The following is a 26,579-nucleotide window of genomic DNA, read 5'->3' on the forward strand; positions in this document are numbered from 1 at the left end:
TCGGGTGTGGTAAGCAGCCAGCTGAGCACGCGGCCTGGCGCCTCACGCAGGGCCTGCCAGGGACTGAAGCACACGAGGAGGCACACAAAAGCTGAGAACAGTAAACGAACCTTTCCCTTCTCCCTTTCAGAATGGCTCTGGGAGATCAGGGCCTCTTCCCTGAGCTCAGCGGGGGCTCCAGGTAGAAACCCACACCCCTCTCCCCGCTTGTCGTGGTCAAGTGCGGGAGATGTTTTGGCCGGGGGCAAGGGTTTAGGGGGATTCTGTAAATGTGCCCCCTTCCCTGTGCCAACGAAATGCTGCCTTTCCCAGCTTTCAGAAGACCGGTTCTCGGGACCCAAGAGGCCGATAAAACAACAAAACAAACAGCGAGTTTGGCGGCAGGAGCCTGGGCAGGGAGCCAACCTCATTACTAGGGATGTGATGGTGAGCTCCAACCACCACCCCAACCTCCTCCGCGCGGGCCCTAGGGCAGGAGGAGAGGGTGTCTGCTTCCCACTCCCCCCAGCCCCTGGAGCTGCTGCTGAGATGTCTCGGGGAGCCAGAGCATCGGCCCAGTGGTCCCAGGTCCCGGGACAGCCGCTGAGCCTCCTGCGACAAGAGCCGCGACCCTGGCTGTTTACTTGATTCAGGGTTCACACCGAGAGACCGAGTGAATCATTTCCACTCCGAGGAGTGAGGAATGAGTGGCTATTGTTCGGTGGCGTTGGCTCACGGAGAGGGGCATGTTTCTCAGCTTTGCATCCAACTTGGCTTTCCGTCCACAAGACAACCCCACCCCACAAGGGAGCCAAGTCATAGGTTAGGAACGTCTGTGTGGGAGGAAGCCTAAATGCCAAGCTTTCCGTGTTGCCAACGGCGGGGCCGTGTAACCTTGGGCAAGATATTGAACATCCCGGGGGCTCCGTTTTCCACGTTTGGAAGATGGAGCGGAGATGCAGGGAGCAGTCACCACCCTTAGCTGGAATATTTGTGGAGGATGCAAAGAACTGCGGAAAGATATCTTACAAATAATCAGTGTTATCAAGTAACTGAGCCATCAGCCCCAGGGCCCGGGAGACTTAATCCTTCTGTGCTCCTGATGGAGCCTTTCCAGCTCTTAAGCTACTCCTGCAAGAAGCTTGCAGTTTTCCTGACTTGGCTCAGTAAATCGTCTGTGAGCTTACAAAGAGAAGAATAGGAATGGGAAGGGACGTCAGACGGGTTTCCTGTGGGCTGCGGACTGGAGGCCTTGCACTGCTAGGTCCCATGGGGGAAGGCAGAAAGAATTTTCCTCAAGAATTTCACAGGCATTCTGGTGGCTGCCTTAGCCATCCGGAAAGAAGGTGGGGCTAGAAGAGGCCACGACCCTCCCCAGACCTTGAAAAGGCTGAGTCTCTGTGGATTTGCCAAAATGTCCGGGAGTTCGTCCAATAAACAGAGGGCTGGCAGGGGGCATGGTGTTGGGGAGGGCCGTCACCTGGGCCTTTGTACCTGCCTCCCTGCTGGAGGCAAGCCTGCCCGTGATGCAGGCGAAGCAGATGGCTGGCCATGCTCTCCTGGGGATACGCAAGCGACTGCGGCAACCCAGCTCCCTTTTCCCAGCTCCGTCCACATTTCTGAGACCTCCGCTCCACTCTCTTCCAAGCGCTGTTCACCAGCAAACAAACTCTCTTCCTGTCCTGGCCGTTCTCTTGCTTCTTAGACTCCTCACCCACCTCCCCTTCCGCCCAGACCTGCCCACCACATCCCAACTTCCTTCCTCTGCAAACCAGCCACGTGAACAGGAGTCACTCTTGGTGTCTGGCTCTATATCACTGTGTACACATGCATGTCTGGCCTGGAGGAGGTATACCCAGTACATCTGAGACAAATTTCATGAGCCCCCGAGGGGTGAGAGGCAAGGGATCTGACCGCAGGGATGGGTGACATCTATGGAAAAGAGGGTCCCTGATCTCTAGGATGGTGACTCTCAAGAGGCGGGGACGTGTTAGCAGCTGCTCCTGTGTTTGTTGGAGCAAAGCGGTGGGGTATCTGAGGAGGGCCTTACGGGCTAGGTGAGGACGGGCCTCCAACAGCAGGAGGGGTGTCGCGGTGCAGGGACAAGAAGGAGAAGCAGGCCCCTGCTCTTGGGAGGCCCTGGGGCTGGGGGGCCAGAGGAGGCCGAAAAAAGGGAAGACAGGCCTTGAGGCAGTGGTTTTAGCAGCTGCGAATGAAGGAGAGGAACCAAGAGGTCTTTGCCCCAAGCCCTATGAGTCTCACCTCCTGCTCCTGGTGTCTCTTGCCATCTCGGCTCAGCCCCTTCCCTCCTACAGCCCGCGGCCTGCCTCTCGGACTGCACGCGCCAACCTGGGATACGGTAGGCAACGAGCTCGTGGTCCCTGTGGCCACACTCTTCCCTGTCTGCTCCGGGGGCCCCCACGGCCCGCCCGCGGCCCGGAGGGTTGTCGGGAGTCGGTCGCACCCAGGTCCGGGGGGCCCCGCGTCCCAGGCCAGCCCACTTTCACCATCATCTGCGCCCCGTCTCGCCCTCTCTCTGGGCCAAGTGTCTCCCTGCTGACCCCGAGGGGCCTTTCTGCCACACCCCAAGGGTCAGCACAGGCCCAGCGGGGACTTCAGAGCCCACACACCCCGGGGGCCTCGGCCTCCCGGCTCTGGACGCCTCCTCTGGCGCCCCTTAACCCCCACTCCTACCGAAGGAGGCACAGCAGGAGCGGTGGCATGAATGGAAAGTCACGTGCGTGGGGCAGGCGCCCTCCACAGCCTCCCTGATCGGGGGCCACCCAGGCTCTGCCCCAATGTTTCCACTGAGACTGGGAGATCATTTCCTTCTGAGTCAACCCTTTCTATGATGGGACGGTTTGGCTACCAGAAGCTCCTTCCTTATACTAAGTGGAAAGCTATTTCACCGGAAGCCCCACCTGGTGGCCCTCGGGTGCCCTTTGGGGCCACACGAGTCGGTCTAATTCATCTGGCACAGCTTAGCGGAGAAGCCCGAAGCTTGGGAAACCAGGCGATCCAGGTTCGAACCCCAGCTCTGCCACGTCCTTTGCCGTGCAGCCTTGGACATACTTCTTTACCTTTCTGGGCCTCCGTTTCCTCATCAGTAAAATGGAGGGCATCACAGCACTTACCCCAGGGAGTGATACAAAGATTAGATGAGTTAGGAGATAAAGCTCTATGAACAACACTTAATAAGTGCTCAGTAAATCACACTGTGTGAAGAAAGCTGTTAGGTCTCCTCCTTTACTCTTCTTCCCTTGGGCTAGCATCCTTTTAAACATATTCTCCGGAGAGCAAGACTCCCATATCCTTCCAGCCCTTGCTGAGCTAATGCTTTTTAGTTGACTTAGCCCTCTTACAATGTTATCTCCAGTGTAAAGTGGAGTCCCCATTTCTCATGACTTGGAATTCGCTCTTTTGTTCGTGTGGTGAAGGCTAATTAACTCTGCCGGATCAGACAGTTGGCTCACAAGGTCAGTGAAAATCCCAAGGTCCTTTTCACTTGATCCTCTTAACGCCTGAAGCCTCAAGACATTCTGCCTCTTGGCTTCCACCTCACCGAGTCCTCCAAGCCCCGCCAGGCATTCTAGACCTTCCTGACACATGCTTCGTATCTTCTCAATGTGGCAGCCGAGGTCTACACGGTCCCTTTCTCCCGCCCTCAACTCATCGCTTTGTTTAATTCAGTCTTGGAGCAAATCCTGGTAAGCTTCCTCTTCCAGGAAGCCCTCCAGGTTAATCACCCGGTTGCAGCTGATATCTCTGGAACTGTTCCATCTCTGTAGGGGATTCTGGCCTGTCCTCTTATGGCCTCTACTGCACTGGACCTTAGGCTCTGCAAGTATGACCCCTCTTGGTTCTGAGGTCTCGCCCTCATTCTGTTTGTTCCCTCCGCGTGTTCACGACTCAGCAGGCAGTGGCCTGTCTGCACTGCTCTCCACGTGTCTAGCAGAGGGCTGGGTGTGAGCATGAACGTGACACAGCACAGAGCAGCCCTTCACGGTCCTGCCACGTCTAGCGAGTCTCTGCTTCCTCTAGCCGTCCCCACTCAGGACATCCTGTTCCCATGGGCTGCCATGGACGCAGTCCACACGGTCTGACAGACGCCTGGCCAGGCAGGGAAGAAATGAGTGGTTCTGACGCACCCAGCTTCCCTCCCGTCTCCAAACTCTTGGCTATATATATATTTTTTTCTTTATTTTCCTTCCTGTGTTGAAAGAGCTTTGGGGCCTGGACCGTGGTAGGGTTTCCTGGGGACATTCCACAAATTCCTTATGGGCCATTTCTCTGGGTAAACGGGAGGCTCGTGGGAGCCTGGCACTGGTATCAGGTGCTTCCAAGGCGTGTGGGTGGAAAGGAAGGGTGAGTCGCTGGAGGAGAAAGAGGGGTATTATGAGCTCATAGAAACAGGCAGAGAACAGCGAAGCCGAGAGAGAGGAGAAGGAGCCGGCCTGCAGGTCGGAACAAGCTGTGGGTGGCCACACCCCCAGCCTCGTCCTCGAACCCTGCAGCTTGCCTCCTTAGTGGCCTGTCTGCTGGGGTTCCTACAGGGCTAGGAGGACTCGGCCACCTGGAGAGCCTGGCTTGGAAAGGCGCCCCGAGCAGCGCCCTGTCTGTGTGCGCAAGACGCACAGAGGCCATGGAAGGTGTGCACAGGGTCCTTTGGGCCTAGCTGGGGGGTTCTGCCTTCACTCAGCCCTCATCCATCCATTCAGAAAACAGTAATTCCCTAACTCGGATCCAGAGTCCAGCAGAGTGAAGGTGCTAGCCCCTGGCTGAACCCTGTAGCAAGCCTGAACCCGAAGACTGTTCTCAGCCTCCACCCTCAGGCTCCGTGGCTGCCTCTTTATGTAGAAAGGGTGCCAAGTTGGGTGTCAGGGCAAGAGGCAATTTGTCCTCGTCTCCAAGCTCGGATGAGTCATTTCTCCTCTCTGGACCTCAGTTTTCCTGTCAAATAACACTAGTGTTGGGCTACACGGTCTCTAAGAATTCTCAGAAAAGGGTTCTATTTTGCAAGCTCGTTTTGGGGCCCATCCCAGGAGGGAACATTTGATGAAAGGATGAGGCAGGAAGAAGGAAATAAATATGAATGAAGCATGACTCCCGCCTTTAATAGAACTTTCAAGAGAACAGAGACAGGGTCACAGGAATGATCCAGAAGAAGACTGAAGGTTCCAGAAGGACAGGAAAAGATGCTGAGCACCAGCCTGGTTGTGGCCACTGCTGGCCTTAGAAAGTCCTTGTGCAGCTGAGAAGGAGGTGGTCTCTATGGGCAGATGAAAGAGTAAGAGGACCCCTCTGGGGGTATCTTTATACCCGAGGGCGCCTGGCTTGACAAGGAGAGTTCGGGCTAGACTTCAACTCCCATAGACCCTTTGGCCCAAAGTCCCTGGGCAAAATCTACTCGACTGTATAGATAACCCTGCAGAAAGGTAGCCAGCCTCGGAGTGTCCAAGTTGAACCCTGTGGATAGAATATATGCTGTGCTCAGTCGTTCAGTCGTGTCTGACTCTTTGCAACTCCATATGGACTGTGGCTCACCCGGCTCCTCTGTCCATGGAATTCTCCAGGCAAGTACTAGAGTCTGGTGCCCTTTCCTCCTCCAGGGGGTCTTTCTGATCCTACACTACTTTTTAAAAGTCAAAGTACAGTTGGTTTATAATGTTGTGTTAGGTTCAGGTATGTGTGTGTGTGTTCGTTGCTCAGTTGTGTCCGACTCTTTGCGATCCCATGAACTGTCCCCTGCCAGGCTTTCTGTCCACGGAATTCTCCAAGCAAGAATACTGGAATGGGTTGCCATTTCTTTCTCCAGGGGATCGTTCCAACTCAGGGATCGAACCTGGGTGTCCCCCACTACAGGCAAATTTCTTTACCATCTGAGCCACACCAAACTGATTCAGTTTTAAATATATACATTCCTTTGCAGATTCTTTCCCAGAATATACCACTTTTAAATCCTAGTGGAATCTCAGAAGGCCAACCCCTTCCCTCTCCACTCTTGGAAAAGCAAACACAGGGACCACACGTATCCTCAGTCTCCTGGGCCTGAAACCAAGCCAGGGCCCACAGTCCCAGGCCAAGGAGAGGGTGCAGGGCTGGAAGAGGCAGGAAGCTCTCCCTGGAGTGAGGAAAGGCTTAAGGGGCTCTGGTACCACAAGAAGAAGAGGTCTGCTGGGTTCAGCACCTCCACATCAACCCAGACCGGTTTTTCTCACCTCCTTGGCCAGCAACTCAGAACAAGCAGAACACGGTACTTCCTCCTCAGGCTCCTTCCCTGCCACCCTCCTTCCCAAACAACCAACACCTCTCCAGAGGCTCTAAATGGATTAGGAGGGAAGAGCTAGGAGGGTTGAAGCCAACATCAAAGGTGAGATGCAGAGAGGTCTGGCCGGTGCCTTGATCCACAGGTGGGGGCACGGGGAAAGGGGGCAGGAGGGAGGGGTGAGCTTGGGAAAAAGGGATTAGCAGGGACCGGAAAGAATGCAGCGGCTGTAATCCCACGTAATGAACCAGACTGCACTCCGTCATCTCCATGCCCGGAGCGCTAGACAAGCAGGTACAAGCTGCCAGCCTCAGCCTGCCTCGCAGGAGGCTTCCCGTGCTGCCAGCCCCAGAGGGCCCATGCCCTCCTGCAGGCAGAAGTGCCCAGGGCAGGCATGCACACACGCGCGCGCACACACACACACACACACACACGGGATAAGATGTCTACTTGCTCCTGGGTCCTGGGGGTGGGGAAGGAGGGGTGGGGAAGGGTCTGCGACTGCAGGAAAAGGAGACAGGAATGGCCTCTAAGCCAGGCACGTACACCATCCCAGAGCTGCACCACATTTACTGAGAACCGGGACCCATCATCTGCTTCAAGCAGCTTCCTGGGACTCAACAAAGACTTCTGCTCAACTCTAGAAGCTGTGGGGAGGGATTTGTGATGTGAGCCATTCATAGTATAGATAATAAAAAAATCAGTTCTACTTGATTTGAAGATAACATTTGTTTTTTCTCCTTTAGACAGACACACCTTCCTAATTCCTTGGTGTTTCAACAATATTGAAATATGTGTATATTCCCAAGACACTCATTGCCCAACAGCTAGAGGAACTAGCTGGAAGATAAACCACGGATTACCCCCTAGTGCCGTCCCCATTTTAACTAACCCCACCCCCAAGAAAACCAAGTTGCCTCTAGTTACAGCATCGGGACATCCAGGCTCAGACCCTTACCTTTTTCAGCTTGCCGCTTTTTGTCCCCACGAACACCACGCTGTAGCCGTTGTAAACGTAGGAGGCCACTGAGGTCATGCGGTCCCGGCTGGTGGCGTACAGGGTCAGGCCCTCCACTGGGACCGAGCCTCCGAGTGGCTGGTTGATGTCCAGTCCACAGAAGTTGTCATCGATGGGCACCGGCTGGAGAGAAGGGGAGGGACCTGGGGTGAGTGTCAGCGGAGGCAGGGCCGAGTCACCCCACACCAGCCCAGCCACTGCGGCCACCAGTCCGGGACACTGGGCCTCGGAGAAGTGCAGGCGTGGGGACTAACATGTGCTGCCGCGCAGACCCACACACCTGCCCCATGAACCTACACTGGCTCCAGCGAATCCAGAGAGAGGACCCAGCAGTTTTCTTCCTTCTGCACCCGCTGCCACCCAGAGATCACCAGCGGCAATTTGCAAAACTGATTGCTGGAACTTATGTCCTTGTCATTGAAACTCCCTGTGGCCCATGCCATTGGTGGGGTTCTTTCTGTTTAGACAGTGAAGATTCAGTCTAGAGGCAACCTCACAAGATTCTTACCAGCCTGGACGGGGCTCCTTATTTGTTTCCTGGACTGTAAAGTCCTGCCTCTGGGCATAAGGAATTTTCAGCCATTCCACATCCCATACTGGGGATAGACTGAAAACGGTTATCGTAATATTGAACAGTGCCTTATACTTTGGAAAAGTTACTTCATCTACATGAGTCTCAGTTTCTTCATGTGTCACACTACCTGCCCATCTGCATGAGAGAATCACTGGGGAGGAAAGGAAATGATGCCTGCAAAGATTGGTTACGTTGGACAGTGATTTTCAGGCTTCCCTTATGGTTCAGTGGGTAAAGAATCCACCTACATGCAATGCAGGAGACACGGGTTCTGCCTGGCTCGGGCAGATGCCCTGGAGGAAGACATGCAACTCACTCCAGTATTCTTGCCTGGAGAATCCCATGGACAGAGAAGCCTGGTGGGCTACAGTCCATGGGGTCACAAGAGTCAGACACGACTGAGCGAGTAAGCACAGGCACACAGCAATTTTCACCATCGTCTGTTAGAGGGCTTCAATGGAGTTTGGGTAGATTCTGAGGATGAAGACCTTCCCATTAGCAGCCTTTTGCAGGGTGTGCTTGTATAAAGAGTATCTATCAGGAGAGACTGGGGCACTTCGAAAGGAGATGGCCTTGAACAAGTGGAAAAATAGCTGGAGAGAAAGATTTCTACCCTCTGCTCTATCTCTGTGTGGCTCTGTGAACCTTAACTAGTAACATCCTCTTTAGGAGCTTTTAAATTATTTCCAAGGTCTCACTCAGCTAAAAAAAAAAAAAAAGAAGAAGAAAACAGACTGCATGCATCCCAAGACCAGGTCCTGCTAAGGAGCTTGCATTCTCTGCACAGTGTTTGGCCTGGGGCTGGCCATGACAGGTCCTCTGAAATGGCCTGGCTGATTATACAACAGGGGACCCTTTGGGCAAAAGTTGCCAACTCTGGGCCTGAAAGAGCACTGAGCCCTGTTGCAGCTGTTCCTTCTGGGCATCCCGGGGAGGAAGGAAATGATGGTCACAGGAAGCATGGAAGGCATGGTGGAGAGACGTGTTCCCATCACGCTCCTCCTCTCAGCCACACCAGGGAAGAGCAGGCTGACTTATTACTCCCTGACAGACTCATTTCCTAGGAAGAACTGTGTATCAGCATGTTTTTTTTTTTTTTTTCCCTTTTGGTAAAACAGGGACTTCCCTTCCATTCCCTGTTCAGATCCAAAGGGGACAGTGCTTCCATCCTTCCGTAGCGATCTGCTGCTCCAACAAGTGGGTCACGGCACTCCGCTTGTGTGTGGCTGCATGTGTATGCATGTGTTTATTCTTTAGGAAAGGAAACTTAAGTCTTAGGTTAAGGATTACCTTGAACTCTGGATTTTATGCAACTCTGCACAACAGAAGAGATAAGTTTCTCAGAAAGGGAGTGGAGCAATGACCTGCTCCAGCCAGCTCAGGAGGGATGCCCATACATCTATCTCTGCATTTAGTGGCTTCACATTAGTGGCTTGAAATCATTCACAGTGGGAGTATTTACACCAAGGACATTGGCAGATGCTTCTGATCAAGATCCCCCAGCCCCATCTCTTTCCTACCACATTCACTGCCTGCATAGAACCATGCGTTTAAGACTCACCAGCACATCCCTGGAGCCAATGATGGAAATTTCAAGCTCCCTAGAAAGGCAGGTCAGAGGACTCAGCTACCACTTTTTACCTTTTCTACTTCTCTTTCTCATCCCTACACTGTAGGCACAAGTGCCCTGATAAAGAATCAGAAAATCTAGATTGTAGCCCTGCCTCCACCCCTAGCCAGACAGGTGATCTAGATCCGTCACACACCCTCTTTGAGTCTAAATGTTCTCAACTGTAAACGAAAAGGACTGGATCAGGCAATCGTCAAGCTGCCTTTCGGCTCTGAAAGTTCTTGATTTCACGGCCTTGCTTTCTTTCTCACTCTCTCCAGGTACCAGTAAGGCTGCAGAGTCTGGGCTCAGGCATAACTCAAGCCAGCTTCCAAGAAATGATGACAGAAGCTGAACACTTGTCTGTGATTTTGAATTTCTCTATATCCCTCCTGAGTCTAGAATCCCCAGACTGGGAGGGAAATGGCTTGTTCTGAGCCTAAGCTGCCAGGATTGGCCAGCATTTCTTTCTCTCTTCTCTAAGTTGTCAGATATTCTCAGACATCTGCTGCCCGTTTACTTTTGTCCAGAAAGGGAGAGCCTGAAGCATGGCTTTCCTTAGGAACATCATGGTTAAAGGCAAAGAGCTTGGATTCAGAAGTCCTATGGGCTAAACCGCATCCAGCCCCCTGCTGTGCCATTTATGGTTGTATTGATGTTAGCAATTGAGTTTTGGGGATCTTTATTTCCATCTGTCAAACACCCTTGCTTTATAGGGTCATACTAAGGATCAAGTGAGATAACCCTTAAGCTGGCCAGCACAGCCTTTAGGACAGAGCTGCTATTAAGTGAGTGAGGGTTCCCTTCCTTATTTCTTTTCTGGGAACAGAGCTCAAAATCTTTTATCTGAGAGTTTCCTGTGAGTCCAGAGAGCATGTTAAAATTAAGCCCTGGGACCTCTGCTTCTCTCACTCATCCTTAAGCCCCTCTGAGGCCACTGAAATGCCTCTGGGTGCCCAGGTCTGGGACTATAAGGACGGTAAGGGGCCCTTTCTGTAGCCCCCCACCCCACCCCTGCTATCCAGGTGGCCTCAACAGAGTCTGATGCTCTGGGTGGGCGTGTTGAGTGCGGGGCTCTTCTCTCCGAGCCCTATAGCCCACTTGCTGTCCCCCGCCTTTGCAGCCCTTTGCTTACTAGCCCAGGCTTGTCTCTGCAGACAGGGGAGTCCCGTGAGGGTGTGGGCTCTTCCTCCTTCCTCTGGCTCAGAAGCAGGCAGGAATCAGCAGTTTCCTCCTGACAAGGCCCCCTCTGGGCAGTGGGAACCAGGACAGACTCTGCAAGGCGTTAACCCTTTTGTTTCCTCTCCTCTTCTCTGTTTTTTTAAGTGCTTGAGGGAATTTTATTTATTCATTTAACAAACCTGTGGTGGGCAGCCTGCTGTGCTGACTGAAGGCCATTTCTTCTTCTTCTTTTTTTTTGGTTGTCAATCTGTATTTTTGTTTTATTATCTTTTAAATTTATTTTTAATTGGAGGATAATTGCTTTCAATACTGGGTTGTTGTCTGCTGTACAACAATGTGAATCAGATGCAAGTATACATATATACCCGCCCTCAGGAGCATCTCTCCCCACATCCAAGTCATCACGGAGCACTGGGCGGAGCTCCCTGGGTTATACAGCACCTTCTCACTGGCTGTCTATTTTACACATGGCAATGTATATATCTCAGTGCTACTTTCTCAATTCATTGGGGCCATAGGTTATAGAATTTCAGGGCTGTAAAGAACTTTGGAAACTATTTAGCTCAACCTCCTCATTGTACGAAGGAAAAATAACAAGAAATGATTGGTTCTTTAATTAATATATAGCTGTCATTTATTAGATGCTGCTGCTGCTGCTAAGTCACTTCAGTCGTGTCCGACTCTGTGTGACCCCATAGACGGCAGCCCACCAGGCTCCCCCGTCCCTGGGATTCTCCAGGCAAGAACACTGGAGTGGGTTGCCATTTCCTCCTCCGATGCAGGAAAGTGAAAAGTAAAAGTGAAGTCACTCAGTCATGTCCAACTCTTAACGACCCCATGGACTGCAGCCCACCAGGCTCCTCCATCCATGGGATTTTCCAGGCAAGAGTACTGGAGTGGGGTGCCATCGCCTTCTCTGTATTAGATGCTATGTGCCAAGTATTGCACTAATACATACTTTTAATCCTCATAAAAACCATAAAAAGAGACTTGGTATTTCTATTGTTAAAATAAAAATACAACTCAGATCAGGTACGTAACTTGCCCAAGGTCACACAAGTGGTAGGAATGACTTTTAAATACAAATCTGTTGGAATTCCAAGCCTGTGGCCTTAACTACTGTTCTATTTACCAAGAAACCGACAGTAGGAACAGAAGCATAGTCTACGTGTGATTTTTTTTTTTCTTGCTTTAAGAAGTGGCTTTTGGTCCCAGTAGCAGACCCTCCCTCTTTACGGGGTTCAAAAGGCAGCCATATGGGTCACTTGGTGTCACATTGCTCCCCAGGCTGCAGATCTCATGTCCACAGGACTTTGCACAGAAATCCATCTTAGAATTTGTCACACTGTGTAACAGTTAACTAATAATGGCCAACCTAACACGCCAGGCATGGTGTTAATCTTGCCACATCTGATCATCCTGTGAAGCAGGCATTATGAGTCCCACTTCACAGATGATGATGTAGACACACTAAGCCACTTCTGAAGCCAGGAAGTAGCACAGATGGAATCTAAACTGTGAATCCCAAACTCTTCGGCATTACATGACGCGGCTGGCTATTTTTTTGGACAGTCACGACCGTGTCTTTTTTATGTCTGCATTCCCAGTGCCCAGTACGGTACTGGGCACTCGAGAGATCTTTGATACCCTCTTGCTGAATGGATGGACGGAAGGAGGGATGAAGGGAAGAACGGAGGGGTGGGTAGATGGATGACGTGACGGATGGATGGACAGACTGATGGATCACGGTGACCACCGAGATGGCGGCATTCTGATCCTCTCACAGGACAGGGCTCGCCACCAACTTCCTTGTCTCTGCCACCCTCAGGTCTGGACTCTGAACTCCCCTTCCTCTCCTTCTTTCCCTCTGCTGGGATGCCTGGTTCTTCTTCCCTAGTTTTCAACCTATCAGTTGCGCTTCACCCTCTCTAGCCTACATACCTGCCTGCCTCCTTTACCCCTCACCGTGGCCGGCAGGGCCCTGCGAGGGCAGGACGTGGTCCCTGTTACCCCTGACCGGCCTCCTCTCCAGCCACAATTTCTGCCACATGCTGTGGTCCAGCTGCACTGGTCTCCTCGCTCTTCCTCACACGCTCCGGGCATGCCCGGCATTCTCTGTACTGCTGTTCCTGCCCACTCTCTCCAACGCTCTCCCCAGATACCCACACAGCTGGCTCTTCCTCATTCTTTGCTCAGATGCTGCTTTCTCAATGAACCAATCCTCTTGGGTCCTGCCTCTCCCCATTCCCTGCTTTATTTTCTCTCCAAAGCAACAGTCATCACTGGAGAGACTACCCGTTTTATGTATTTCTATGTCTTGCCTCACTAACTAAGTGAGTGAGGGGCTTTCCTTGGTGGCTAAGACGTTAAAGAGTCTGCCTGCAGCACGGGAGACCCAGGTTCGATCCCTGGATTGGGAAGATCCCCTGGAGGAGGGCATGGCAACCCACTCCAGTATTCTTGCCTGGAGAATCCCCATGGACAGAGGAGCCTGGCGGGCTGCAGTCCATGGGTTCGCAAAGAGTTGGACACGACTGAGCAAAAGTCGTGGACACACACAAAAACTCCATGAGGGCAGGTCGTGATGTGGTAGGGTTCACGGCTGAAGCCGGCAACGCTTACAACAGTGGCTGGTGGGGTAGAGACACTGGATGAGATATATGCGGAATGATTCCGCAGGATCGACAAACGTAGCTCAAGTGCATGAACCTGTCACCTCTCTCACTGCAGGCTGCGATGGTCTGGGTTGTCCAGTAGCAGTCATGTCTGACTCTTTGCGACCCCATGGACGGTAGCCCCGCCAGGCTCCTCTGTCCATGGGGTTTTCCTGGCAAGAATACTGGAGCGGGTTGCCATTTCCTCCCGCAGGGGTCTGGGGGCAGGCGTGTACTGAGCGGGGTGTGTGCTGGGGCGCCCTCCTTACCGCCTTGGTGCACTGCACGTCCTTCCCCAGCAGCCAGTTGAGCTCCAGGTTGCCCTCGCCCTGGTAGCACGACTGCAGGCGCTCCTTGATCTGCAGGTTGATGGCGCGGATGGGGAAGGCGCAGAGGGCAGAGTCATCCGGCGGCTGGTGGTACTGCTTCTGCCCTTTGGAGAAGATGGCGAACAGCACGTCGTCCTGGCTGCTGATGTTGAAGGCCCGCGCCAGCGCGTCCCCAGGCTTGGCGAGGTAGGCGGCCTGCAGGAGGCGGTATTCCACCCCGGCCCGCGTGCAGCCAAAGGGCAGGGACACGTAGGAGTGGAACTTGGGGTCGTCCTTGCAGAGCCGCACGATGCGCGAGGTGTAGAAGAGGTCCCCGGCCGAGTTGATGGCCACGCCTTCGGGCGTCTCGGGCTGGACCGTCAGGAAGTAGACGAAGCCCCCGCTGGCGAAGCCGTAGATGTAGAAGATGTCGAAGTGGGCCACCAGGGCCAGGGTGTCGGAGGGGATCTTGATGAGCGAAGAGACGAAGTCGCTGTGCAGCTCGTAGTCGAGCATGGCGGAGGACTCAGGGTCGCGTGGCAGCTTGCGGCTGGACAGCGTGGGGAAGTAGTCCTGCTTGCCGTCCACGGCCGTGCCGATGAAGAGCTTGCCGTCCTCGCCCTCGGAGCGCACGATCACCCCGTACATCGTGCCCGTCTTGTTGACGCTGGACAGGTAGTGCTCCTTCTTGTGGGACGGCTCCACCAGGATGAAGAGGTCGTCGAGCCGCAGCAGCTTGCACACGCCCTGGTACAGGCTGCCGCAGGCCAGCAGCCGGTTCTCCGAGTAGTCGATGATGAGCAGCTTGTTGACGTTGTTGGTCAGCGTAAGCACCTCGCCGCAGGGCTGCACGATCAGCGGCGGGTAGCAGGACTTGTTGTCCTCCTCCGGGCCCGTCTTGTGAGCCACCTGGATGGTCAGGTTGCCCGTCAGCTTGTACACGCGGTTGATGGCGCCCACGTACACCGCCCCGGTCCCGCGGTGCACCGTCAGGTGGTTGAAGGTCCAGTCGCGGTTCTCCGAGTGGAAGGTGCTGAACTGGGGCGCGCCGGCCGCCCGGGGCGCCAGCAGCACGCAGACAGCCGAGAGCAGGACCACAGGCCAGCCGTCCCCGTCTGCCGCCCGCGGCCCGGGCCTCCTCTGTTCCATTCTGAGCCGGCCGAGGGCCAGGACACAGGGCCTCCGATCTCTCGCGAACTCCGCCTCCCCGGCCTGGCCCTCACATGGTTCTGCAAAACACAAGAGGCAGAACGGTCAGACAGAAAACAAATCTTGCTTGACCCAGGTCCCAGCGCCTACTAGCTCTGTGAGCCTCTTCCTTCTGTATTTGGGTTTTTCTATTTTTAACAAACATTCTCCCTCTTCGGGATGTTCAGGGAATCCTATTATCTATTTTGGTCTCCAGCTTTGACACTGTAAAATGCTTTTTTTTTTTTTTTTAAACTTTACAAAGCGTCTCTATTTCTGTCCTCTTCAGAGATCGTTTTTACCTCTCAGAGAGATTAACAGACTGAGTCCCCGCAGCCAGTGGATCCCAGTGTGAGGACTAAGGCCAGTCTTCCCACTCAGTTGCCAGGTTCCTCCTGCTTGCTCCCAGTCCAGTGGAAAACGCTCCAGCCTGTGAAACACCAGTGGTTAGGGAGGCCCTCTCCCAGGCTCTCCTGTCCGAATCTGGTGTCACAAATAAAATTCCTTCTTATTTCAGCCGTCCAGCCCCTCGCACTGCTGGTTTCCTCTTTCACGCTCCGTTCCCCACAGGGAAGGAAGGAGGGGAGCTGGTCATCTACCATTGCCTCTCACCGCCCTTCAGCCTGGTCCTCTCTAGAGAGAATCCTGCAGTGTTAGCAGGGAAAACTTGTTCGGAGAGTGAGCTAGGCCCGGGGCCCCGACGGGTGCTATTCAGGACCTGAAGAGTCCCCGGGGAAAGGGCAGACAACCACCCACCCCTCCTCTTTGGGTCAGGAGGACGTCAGCCACTGCTTCCCCGGAAAGCATGGACCCTGTTGCCTCCTTTGCAGGCTGAGTCCAGCGGGGAGCCGGCCACCTTACTCATGGGGACTGGCTGGCTGAGTCCAGCCTCACCCACCCAGGCGAGAGTTCTGGGTTTGGGAGACATGGGCAGGAGCAAAGGGAGGTGAGTTGAAGGTCAGTCTCATGGTAGCCACTGCTGGAGCCCCATGATGGTTTAAGGCTCCACATGGTCAACCTCAGGCTGCCCGCCCCTGCAGGTCAGTCCCCTGCCCTGACTTCCCTGCTCCCTCCCTGCCCTCCCAAGCCCCAGGTTCTACAGCTTTTCCTAGTATTCCAGGGAAGCTTGCCCAGAGGGGCAAGGTGGGGCTCCTGCAGACCTTCAGAGAGTGGTGGGCAGAGGGTAGACGGTGGGGCCTTCCCATTGCTCTGCCTGCTCCTGACTTTTATGGGGGAGGCAGGGACAGTGGTGGCTGTAGCAGAGAAATCTTTTCTCCCGGCTGGACAGACTGGCCGGCAACCTTCTCAGATAAGTCCAGACAGAAGTCTGGGCAATGAGGCAGCAGGAGTGAAAAGGCTCACGCCCAGGATGGAGCACGTGCTCCAAGGCGGCCTAGGAGAGTCCAGTTCAGTTCATGTCAGTGGCTCAGTCATGTCCGTCTCTTTGTGACCCCATGGACTGCATCGCGCCAGGCCTCCCTGTCCATCACCAACTCCCTGAGTTTACTCAAACTCATGTCCATTGAGTTGGTGATGCCATCCAACCATCCCATCCTCTGTTGTCCCCTTCTCCTCCCACTTTCAATCTTTCCCAGCATCAGGGTCCTGGGTCCCTTTATTTATCCCCGACCTGGCTACACGGGGCTGGAATTGGGGATCGAATAGATGCCCCCTGCGGGATCCACGTGCTCTCTGCTCCGTGTCTTTCAAAACTCCCCCTGTCCTCTGCAGCTGTGCCTCCCACACCTGACAGCCCCCCTGGTGCCAGAGGCGGGCCCCACCTGGCCGCTCGCCTCCAAGGAGGCTGCACTGGGGTGCTATTCTGGGGTGATTCATCAGGCCCCAGGCTTCCTTGGAAAGAGGAAGGCGCAGCGGTATGAGGCCTGGGCTGACCTCAGGAGCTCTGACACAGCCCTTCCGGCCCCATGCGCTCACCCGCAAAGCCTCCCCGATGGACGGAGCTTTCGGTTTGAAAATCAGAGGTTATTTTTAGCTATGTCCTGGGGCCGGTAGCCGGACATGAATTCCTCAAGAGGAGCTGCGGAAAGGAAATAACAGAATCCTCATATTCTCCATCTGGGTAGGGAGCTGCAGGAGGCAGGGCTGTGTGCGCCCCTTCTCTGGGCAGGAGAGCTCTATTGCCTACAGGTGGAGGGCAGTGTGTCCCCCTCCGCCTCCCGCCGTTAGGATTATAGTTGCCATCATGATGTACTTGGGGTTTGGCCTTTTGGGCAGGGCTCTCTGAGACACTCTAGCATTGAGTACACGGGCAGAGACCCCTGCCTGCCCCACAACATACATGCACAGACATGCTTAGCCCATGGGGGGGCAGGGACGGTCCCAGGAGCAGAGGTGACGCCAGAGGACACCAAGTGAGGTTAAGATGAACTGTCTCACCGCCCTGCCAGGCATCCTCCAGAGGCACAGTTTGAAGAGTGAGTGGCTTCTGTTGTCAGGCAGAATCTGGGAAGAAATTTGGGACCTTGGGCAAGTCCAGTCTCATCCTCCTTTCTGGTAGGATGGGATAATGACGGTACCGACCCCTCGGGTTGTCATCTGAGTAAATGAGATAATGCAGGGAAGCCTCTTAGCATGGGAGCTGGCACTCAGTGAATGCTTAACTCATATTAGTTATTATTATCATTGAAGCCTCCCCAAGAGACTGCGCTTTAGGAATCCTACCAGACCTCCTGACTTCTCTTTTTGCTCATATTCTTCCTTTCCATGGGAATGAACACTGTGGGCAGCCCATTGAGCCCCAGCCCTCCCTGGCCCGATGAAGGCGTGCATCAGAGAAAAGGGAATAGATTGAAGGTGATCGTCTCCAGTACACTACTGCACAAGTCCCAGCACAGCTCTCTGCAGCCTGCAAGGAGCCTGGTAGAGGTACAGGATCCGAACAGTTGAAGTGTGAGTGGGAAAACTGGCCTGGTGTCCAGAAGGCATGGAGCCCTGGGGCAGGGGGCAGAGTGGGGAACTCAGAGAGACCTGCGTTCAAATCCTGCCTGTGTCGCCATGAGTTGTGTGGCTTTAGGCTGCTCCAGAGTCAACCCGAGCCTATTTCTTGACCAGTAAAGGATGTTATTTGATCTTAAAGAATGCTATTAAAACAAAGGATGTCATAACCAATTGGTAAGATTTCTTCCTTCAGACAAAATGGTATCTTGAGACTTGCTTCTTTCAGCTTCTAGAGTCAATGATTGCAGTAACAGCTGAGGTCCTTCTGTCCTGCCTGGCAGGGCTGGTTAAATCTAGAGGTTTCAACAGACCAGTAATTGTACTGTTTTCCCCTTCCCTCTCAATCAGCATCTACTCTGGGACAGACTGCTCCCGGGGACCAGCCACACAGATTCCTTCCATGGGGCTCAAGGGTGGTCCATGTGGGAGACGCAGGCACTGGGGCCTCAGGGTCAAGAGGAGACAGGGTCCCCTGCAGTGCAGGGGTGGAGGGACGCTTGCATCCCACCTTGGAATTCGCAAGGACAAACTGGCTTCAAGAGTGAATCGAGAGCCCTAGTCTTTCAATGCCAAGGCTGATGTTACCAGGCAGCTCTTCCAAAGAAGGGTCTGGTTGGCAAGGTCTGGTCTGGTTGGTCCTGTCTGAGTTCAGGGTAAGGGAGAAGGGTACCCACCTCTGTGCCTCTGATGAGATGCCATGTAGTGTGATGGAGAGACTCATACGCTCTGGATTTAGGTGCTTGGATTCAAACAGAGGCGACAGCTGTGTAAACTTGGTCAAGGTACATAGCTGTTCTCTGATGCTGTCTCACTAGACATAACGAGATTGGCACTAGCATCTACCTCATAGGGTTATGACGGTGAAGTCATTTAATACACATAAAGCGCTTAGAACAATGCTTGGCCCATTGGAAACGTTCGAGATACCTTAGCCTTTATCAGTAGTAATCTATTTGTCAACATTCCCAGCTTTTCATCTGCGTCCATCCCACGGTCTGAGAATAAATTTTCCACCCTTAATTTGGTAGAAGCCAGTGAACACATGCATATGGTTTTGTAGATCTAGCATTTCCTCCTCACCCCAAGTGTCACCCTCGGGGATTTTCTCCATGATGCCTCCTTCCGGTCCCTCTTCCTCTCTCTGTCTAGTTTGTGAAGTCGCTGTGCCACATGCGTTCTTGAGAGCCACACCTGCTGAGTGGCCGTTCTCCTACCAGCTTCCCTCTCCTCCATCCCAGGTCTCAGATGAAGACGCGCCGCCCTGGGATGCCAGCTCCACCTGCAAAGCACTCAGCGCACTGATGCCAAGGGGAGGCCACACTTGCCTCTTTGGGAAGCAAGAGTCACTAAATATTTCATTTGGAGGGCCTGGTGACACCATCTCCCCGATGAGGCCTCAGGAAGCAGGTGTTGGTGACAGCTAGAGAAGGCATCTAATACCTTCCCGATCAGATGCTGAGGGCACCAGGGGCAAAGCAGGGACGTGACGATAATCACGCATTTCCAGCTCAGCTCAGTGAAGGATTCTCTCCTCCCCACAACCTGTTCTGTTGCCTCTTTCAGGATATCTGGGAGCACAAGCCTCTCTGCTTATTGGCACCCCTTATTGCAAAAGGAAAGAAGAGGAGGCAGGAAGAGGAGTTAGCATCGGAATACAATTTTGCTACTGAGTGAAAGCTCTTGATGCTAGAGCTCCCACCCTCGGGCCCATCTGCGGCTCCTCCATCGCTCTGTCATCGCCACTACAGGCACCATCACACCCAGGCTATGATATTCTTCATCACGATAACAGTAAAGGTGTCTATCATTATAACTGCACCAACTAGGTGGCTCACACAGCCAGGATCCTGAGAAGCCAGAATCCAGACAGTAAGTATGAGGACGAGGGCTGTGCACTACTTACAACAGGCAAGACGTGGAAGCAACGACAGTGTCCATCCACAGAGGAATGGATCAAGAAGATACGGTACGCATATACAATGGAATATTACTCAGTCATAAAAAAACGGAAATATTGCCATTCGCAGCAACATGGGTGGGCCTAGAGACTATCATACTAAGTGAAGTAAGACAGAGAAAGACAAATATTATAATGATATCACATATGTGGAATCTAAAAAATAATACAAATGAACCCATATACAAAACAGATACCAACTCAGACATAGAAAGCAAATTTATGGCTACTAAAGGGAAAAAGAAGGGGGGCAGGGATAATTTAGGGGTATAGGATTAACAGATACTACAATATATAAAATAGGATTTACTCTAAAACAGAGGGTGCAATTTTCAATATCTTATAATAACCTATAATGGAAAGGAATCTGAAAAAATATACATATAGCTGAATCACTTTGCTGTATACCTGAAACTAACACGATATCAGCTATAATAAAATCAACTATACGTCAATGAAACAAAACGGACAGGGAAGCCTGGTGTGCTGCAGTCCACGGGGTCACAAAGCGTTGGACACGACTGAGCGACTGAACAGAAAAGGAGGCCTGTGAAGTCAGAGGAGTCAGCAGCTGTTCCTGGGCTTCACCCAAAGCCCTTTCCTCTCCAGGGCGGGGAGAAGCCCGTCCTCTCCTCAGCTGCCCCTCCTAACGAGTGGCGCCTTTAAAGCAGGGATTCCAGGCCAGGCTGAAGGCGACTCTAAGAAGACTCAAACCCACTTCTCTTTTTTCAAATGAAGAAGCCGAAACACATGGAAAGGAAACAAATCGTCAAAGGTGAGTCAGCGTGACTTGCAGGCAGGTGCCAGCAGAACCCAGACCTTGTGACCAAAGCCCAGTTGCTTCCTCTGCTGTGGGCGAAGCGGTCCCAGGGGTCAGTTATGTTAAGCCTCGAGGCTGCCCCGTTTGGGGGGCCCAGAAGATGCCTTTTGACCGCAGAGGCCCTGGCACTGGGCCTGGACAGGGAGGTGATAATGCAGGGCAGACTCAAGGGGTGCAGATTAAGGGGCAGGGAAGAAAAGGGACACAAGGCTCCCCTCTGTGTCAGGGGAGTGACCTCCTCCAGGCCCAGGCAGTCATCATGCATGAGAAGGGCGCCTCTTCTGTGACTGGTCTTCCCAGTGGTCATGTGTGGATGTGAGAGCTGGACTCTGAAGAAAGCTGAGCGCCGAAGAATTGATGCTTTTGAACTGTGGTGCTGGAGAAGACTCTTGAGAGTCCCTTGGACTGCAAGGAGATCCAACCAGTCCATTCTGAAGGAGATCAGTCCTGGGTGTTCATTGGAAGGAATGATGCTGAAGCTGTAACTCCAATACTTTGGCTACCTGATGCAAAGAGCTGACTCATTTGAAAAGACCCTGATGCTGGGAAAGATTGAGGGCAGGAGAAGAAGGGGACAACAGAGGATGAGCTGGTTGGATGGTATCACCAACTCGATGGATATGGGTTTGGGTGGACTCTGGGAGTTGGTGATAGACAGGGAGGCCTGGCGTGCTGTGGTTCACGGGGTCGCAGGGAGTCGGACATGACTGAGCGACTGAACTGACTGAACTATGACTGGGGAGCTACCACAGCATCCCGTACCCTCTTCCTCAGGCTTGCAGACAACCTCACAGGCAGGACACATGTGTCCCAGCACAGGCCGCGTCTTTCTTTTTCTCAAAGAGTCAGAAATAGAGCAGAAGGGACGGGAGTGAGCTATCCAGCGGGCATCCTATCCAGAGAGGATCCCGGGGCATCCTGCCAAGGAAATTATGGAATTTTCTGATGGTGAGTTTTCCTGACAGCTGTTGAGGAATACGCTTACCCAGAGGCAGGGGACTGGTTCCAATGACCCGAGAAGGTGGCCTTTCTGGTAGGATTTCTATGAATCAAAATCTACGAGAGTAAAATGTTCTCACAGCAAAATTCGGGGGGCCCCGCCTTGCCTCCCGTGGATAGACTGCTCCCAAAGGACCCACACGCGTGTCATCTGCATGGCTGTACATGCCAGGACTCCGAGCGTCACTCTGTCGAACAGCGACCTCCGCGGTGGTCCAGGCACGTTGGGTAGCACAAGGTGAGCGCCAGGGCGTGCACAGAGGCCCCTGGTGACGCCGACAGCTGAAAGGCCTCAATTAGAGTGAAAGGAGTTATCTGGTATTTAAATAATTGTTAGATAGAAGGAGTAATCATGGGTTTGAGCTGATTTTTTCCCCCACTGTCACCCTGACGGCGTCTATAATATTATTATTCAAATGCCCATGATTCTCATTGAGAAGAGACCAGGAGAGAAAGTGGGGGGAGGGGGAGGGGGGCAGGGAGGGGGTGGGGGAGAGGCTCATTTAATCTCCATGTGACGGGGCTGCAGGAGGTACGATTAGTCTTTTTCTTATTTCAGCTGTCACTCAGGCACAGACACCCGAGATTGTTATTAGCGTATTTCATGCACGCGATTTAAAGGGAAAAGGGGAGGGGGTGGGGTGGGGAGAGGCAGAATTTCCTACAGAAAATAACAGGACCAAAGGAACAATTTAGATGTCACTGCAGTACCAGCTGCGTTTGCTTCATTAATCGAATGTCATTTCCCCCCCCCCCAGACTCTGGGCTGTTCTGTGAAGCTAAGTGGCTACACCTTGCCCCAGAGCGAGAGAGAGAGGAGGCGAGGGGAGACGGAGGAGGAAAACGGGCCTCTGTCTATGTGGCCTCTGGGCCTCTTTTCTGAGAAAGTGAAATAGACAACATTGTGTTCCCCAGCCCCGACCCCGCAGTATGTCAAGGCAACTTTCAGTAGCATCTGGAAGTTGCTCCTCTCACTGTGCGAAGGGAGATACCCTGCTTATCCTTCACGCCATTCTTTTCCACAGGTGGATAAATCTGATCCAGTTTCAAATAATCAAGGAGTAAGTGAAGGAAATGTGGGGGCGTCCCTAACACTGATCAGCAGTTAGGGAAGCACCCAGATTCCAGACAGTGAGCGGGCCAGGCAGGTGCCTTGCATCCCCCATGAGTGCATGGTAGGGGCGGGTTTTCCGCCCCCAGATGGCACTGTGGGCAAGGCAGGGGGCAGGGGAGGCTCAGGGCTGGGCCCTGGCTTGAAAGGCAGGTGTCTCAGTGTGCCCCTGCTGACACGCACCCCCAGATTCATACGGCAAAGTCTTAAGCCCCACGACCTCAGAGCAGGACTGCCTTTGTTGTCAGGGTCTTTACAGAGGTAACTGAATTAAAATTAGATAATTAGGGTGGTGCGTGTATATTATAAGTCACTTCAGTCATGTCCAACTCTTTGCAACTGCATGGACTGTAGCCCACCAGGCCCCTCTGTCCACAGGATTCTCCAGGCCAAGAATACTGGAGTGGGTGGCCATGCCCTCCTCCAGGGGACCTTCCCGACCCAGGGATCGAACCCACATCTCTTATGTCTCAATGCACCAGTGTCCTTACAAAAAGGGGGCATTTGGGCACAGAAACAGATAGGCTTTCAGGGAAGACGTGTGAAGAGACACAGGGAGACGACGGCCACCTGCAAGCCAAGGAGAGAGGCCGGGACAGCGCTTTCCCTCACAGCCCTGCCCGGACCCTCACTCCAGGCCTCCAGGAGGCCGTTAACACCCGGTGTCTAAACCACCCGGGGGTGGTGCTCAGCCACAGCAGTCCTTGCAAACTCCTGAAGCCGGGAGGAGCAACGCGCTCCACCGGCTGGGCTTCGGACCTGCTCCTTGAAAGAAAAGGGTGTCTGTGGTGAGGGGGGTGGGTGGAAACCACCACGAGGCCAACTCTCCTGGAGATGGAGGCCCCTTCGGGTTTCTGTGAGAACCGAGGGTGGCGAGACGAGCTTCCCTTCTCACCCAGGCAAACACAGGCCCCCTGAGCCCACTTTGGCCCCGGCGGGTGTAGTACCTCTCACCTCTCCTGCTGCTCCTACAGAGAGTTCCGGTCCATCTCGCCTCCCCCACCCTCTTCTGCTCCCGCCCAGAAGAGTCCACGTGTCGTCTGCCCACCCCAAGGATACTCAGGGATACTCTGTGGCCCCCCAGGAGCCACATCGCTCCATTCCCACCCCAGATCCTCCTCTGGCCTGTCCTCTGGGGAGCGCTGCCTCTTCACCCCGGGGAGAGTTTTCTGTTGTTTTTAATTTCTCCCAGTTCTTCCAGTGGGCTCTCTTCGAGCCCTGGAAACTGCACCAGCTCTCCCAGCACCTTAGCAAAACACGCCATGTTTCTCCTCTCCACTCACAGGCTATCAAAGTTTGGAATTGTCTCCCTGCATTATGAAGGGGTTCCAAAGACAGGCGCTGATTTGAAGGGCTGCAGCAGGGAGGGGCTGGGCTCCTTTCTGGGGCACTGGCTGGGCTGGCTCGGCCAAGTCAAAACAAGATTCATTACCCCGGGGGCGGGAGCAGGGAGATACACCGCCTGACCCTGCAGACCTGCCCCATATGTCACGGGCCTGTCAGAGCTCTCCCAGAATTCCCTTTATTATCTAAAGGTCGCCCCCCGGGCAGCGCGGAGAGGGGCCCATGGTATAAACCAAACTACAAGAACCATCAATTTCAAGCAGCTGCCAGCCCGCCACCCCTCCCTGTCCCCCTTCCATGGGCTCTGCCCTCTTCAACCCCCTCTGGGGGATGGTGCAGCCCGGCCTGGCCGTGACCACCTCACCCCCGGGGCAGAAAGAATTTCGTGACTTAGCGGGGCACTGAGCCTCCAAGCTGAGCCCTGGGAGTGTGCCTGCCCTCTGCATTATGGGGCCCCTAGAAAGGTTACCCCACTGGTCCCCGGACTCCAGCCGGACTATATCCAAACCACCCCAGTGGTGGGGTTGCTCTGTGGGTAGGCCTTTTGAAATCAAAGGACAGGAAGAGGCATTTTCAAGCCCCTTCCCAAGTCTGGCAAAGGAATAAATGTGGGAATCTAGCTTTGCTAAGTCAAATCCAAATTCATGTTTGAAGACCTCATAATTGAAGGGCCGTGACTAGTAGGATGATAAAAATTTCCATGATGGCAAAAATAATAAAGAGGAGCAGCTGTCATTATTATTATTATTTATTAACCATCTGCTATGTGGCACACTGCTAGATTCTTGGCAAACGCGATGGGTAATTTTGTGATTATTCTGTAAGATAGGTATTATTCTCCCCATTTCACAGATGAAAAAAATGGAATCTTCTCAGGAGGGTTGAGTAACTAGCATCATTCTGCTAGGAAGCAGAACTTACTGACACCCAGGCTTTCCCCACCCTTTTACATCACTGAGATATTTACAAATTATTTTTCAGCCAAACTCTCTTGTGCCTGGTCTCAGAAGACTTGCGAGTATGTTAAATAAGACTTGGCAAGTACTTTAAAGGTCAAGCCTTAAGGTTCCCATTTTATCTGGGTAAGGGAGCAGGGCTGAGGGTGGAGCGGCCAGGACTGAGTTATCCGATACAAGGTGGAGTCCGGAGGTGCTTTGTGACAAAAGGTTTGCTGGCTGGCAGTCACCTTTCAGAGAAATTCCAAAAGATCTTTCCGAGAGGCCTGGCAGGGCGTCTCCTGCCTTCTCACCCATGCTTACTGTACAAGGGAGAGCCAAGAACTCCGAGACAGAAACGGGATAAGAGAGCAGGACACAGGGCAGAGGGGCCCCACTAAGTGCTTAGACCCTAATCACTTACAGATACTCCACATAATGGCATATTATGCTCCATTACCTGCCATGTTTTCAAAGAATAGTGGCACATCTCCAGTGCTCAGCAGTGGGGGCTGAGGTGTTGGAGGAGGCAAAAGAGCGAGGAAAGTGAAAAAACAAAGCCCTGGACATTCATCTCAACTCAGGCAGGGGACCGGTCCTACACGCCACTTACTCTCTGGGAAGCGGTCCTGCCTTTCTCCTCTTGAAGAAGAATTTTAGCAGCTCCCAGGAGACCCTGGATGACAGCACTTGCTGTTTCTCTTGCAGACCCTCCTGCTTTCTGCTCCATGGCAGCCACTGAGAGGCTCCAGGGACCAGGGGAGCTCCCCATCGCTGCTTCCTTGTCCTTGTCAGGGAAAGTGGCCATTAGTGCCAGATCAAGGTGCATTTTTTTTTTAATGCGGTTTCCAGAAGCTGGGGTTCCCAAAGTTCAAAAGAGTGGTCCTCTTCACCAGCAACCCTGCACTGCCTCCCTGAAAATGTGCATATAAGACAGTCACCATCCAGGCTTCCCACCCTGATGGACGTCCCCGGCTATGGTGAAAGCCACCAGCATCAAAGACTGAGCCGAAGATTTCCTGCAAGGTGTGCCTCGTCCTGCTTCATTTCTCGTGCGTCAGAAGACTACCGTTGACTGACTTTGCCAGGCATATGGCCAAAGTATGAAATCCACCCATGGAAACACCCTCCTGGGCTCCCTGCTGTTGCCCAGACAGACCTGGGACTGCTAAGTGCACAAGTTCAAGTCCTCCCAAGCTGGCTCTTCGGTCTTTCTCTGGCTCTCCTTCCTGCCTCTTCCAGAGTGACTCCACTCCTAACAAACTTGTTCATTTGCCGAGTCCCCAAAAGACCTTGCACAGTTTTATCTCTGGAATGTCCATCTCCACTTTCTTCTTGGCCTCTCCAAACCCTGCCCATCCTTCAGAATTTCAGGAAGCCTCTAGACGCTCACCTGTCTCTTCTCCAAAGTCAATTAGAAATTGCTGTTTCTCGCAAACATTGCACTGTAGTGTCGGCCCGCTTTTCCACGTGACTATGTCCTACCTTCCCATTGAAGTAGAGGTCTTTGACATCCGTGCCGGGTTAGCGTGAGGCCTTTGACTCAGGACTGCACTCAGTCTCGGAGAAGGCCGTGGCACCCCACTCCAGTACTCTTGTCTGGAAAATCCCATGGGTGGAGGAGACTGGTGGTCTGCAGTCCCTGGAGTCGTGAAGAGTCGGACACGACTGAAGCGAC

The 26,579-nt window shown here is 53.3% G+C and overlaps 1 protein-coding gene across 5 annotated transcripts in view; it reads right to left on the minus strand.

Moving 5' to 3' along the window:
* Positions 1–26,579, minus strand: part of PLXNA2 (plexin A2) — a 238,425-nt gene that overhangs the window by 196,693 nt on the left and 15,153 nt on the right. For 4 of the 5 annotated variants that reach the window (XM_070384706.1, XM_070384704.1, XM_070384707.1 and 1 more), the window contains exons 2-3: positions 13,551–14,818; positions 7,203–7,385 (exon numbers count right to left, since the gene is read on the minus strand). In XM_070384706.1, coding sequence (XP_070240807.1) covers positions 7,203–7,385; positions 13,551–14,738 — 1,371 coding nt within the window. In that variant the 5' untranslated portion in view covers positions 14,739–14,818. Of the gene's footprint in view, positions 1–7,202; positions 7,386–13,550; positions 14,819–15,079; positions 15,208–26,579 lie in introns of all 5 variants that reach the window. The other variant, XM_070384705.1, reaches the window with a different exon arrangement.

Source organism: Bos mutus, chromosome 16, assembly GCF_027580195.1.
Source record: "Bos mutus isolate GX-2022 chromosome 16, NWIPB_WYAK_1.1, whole genome shotgun sequence".
Taxonomy (NCBI): domain Eukaryota; kingdom Metazoa; phylum Chordata; class Mammalia; order Artiodactyla; family Bovidae; genus Bos; species Bos mutus.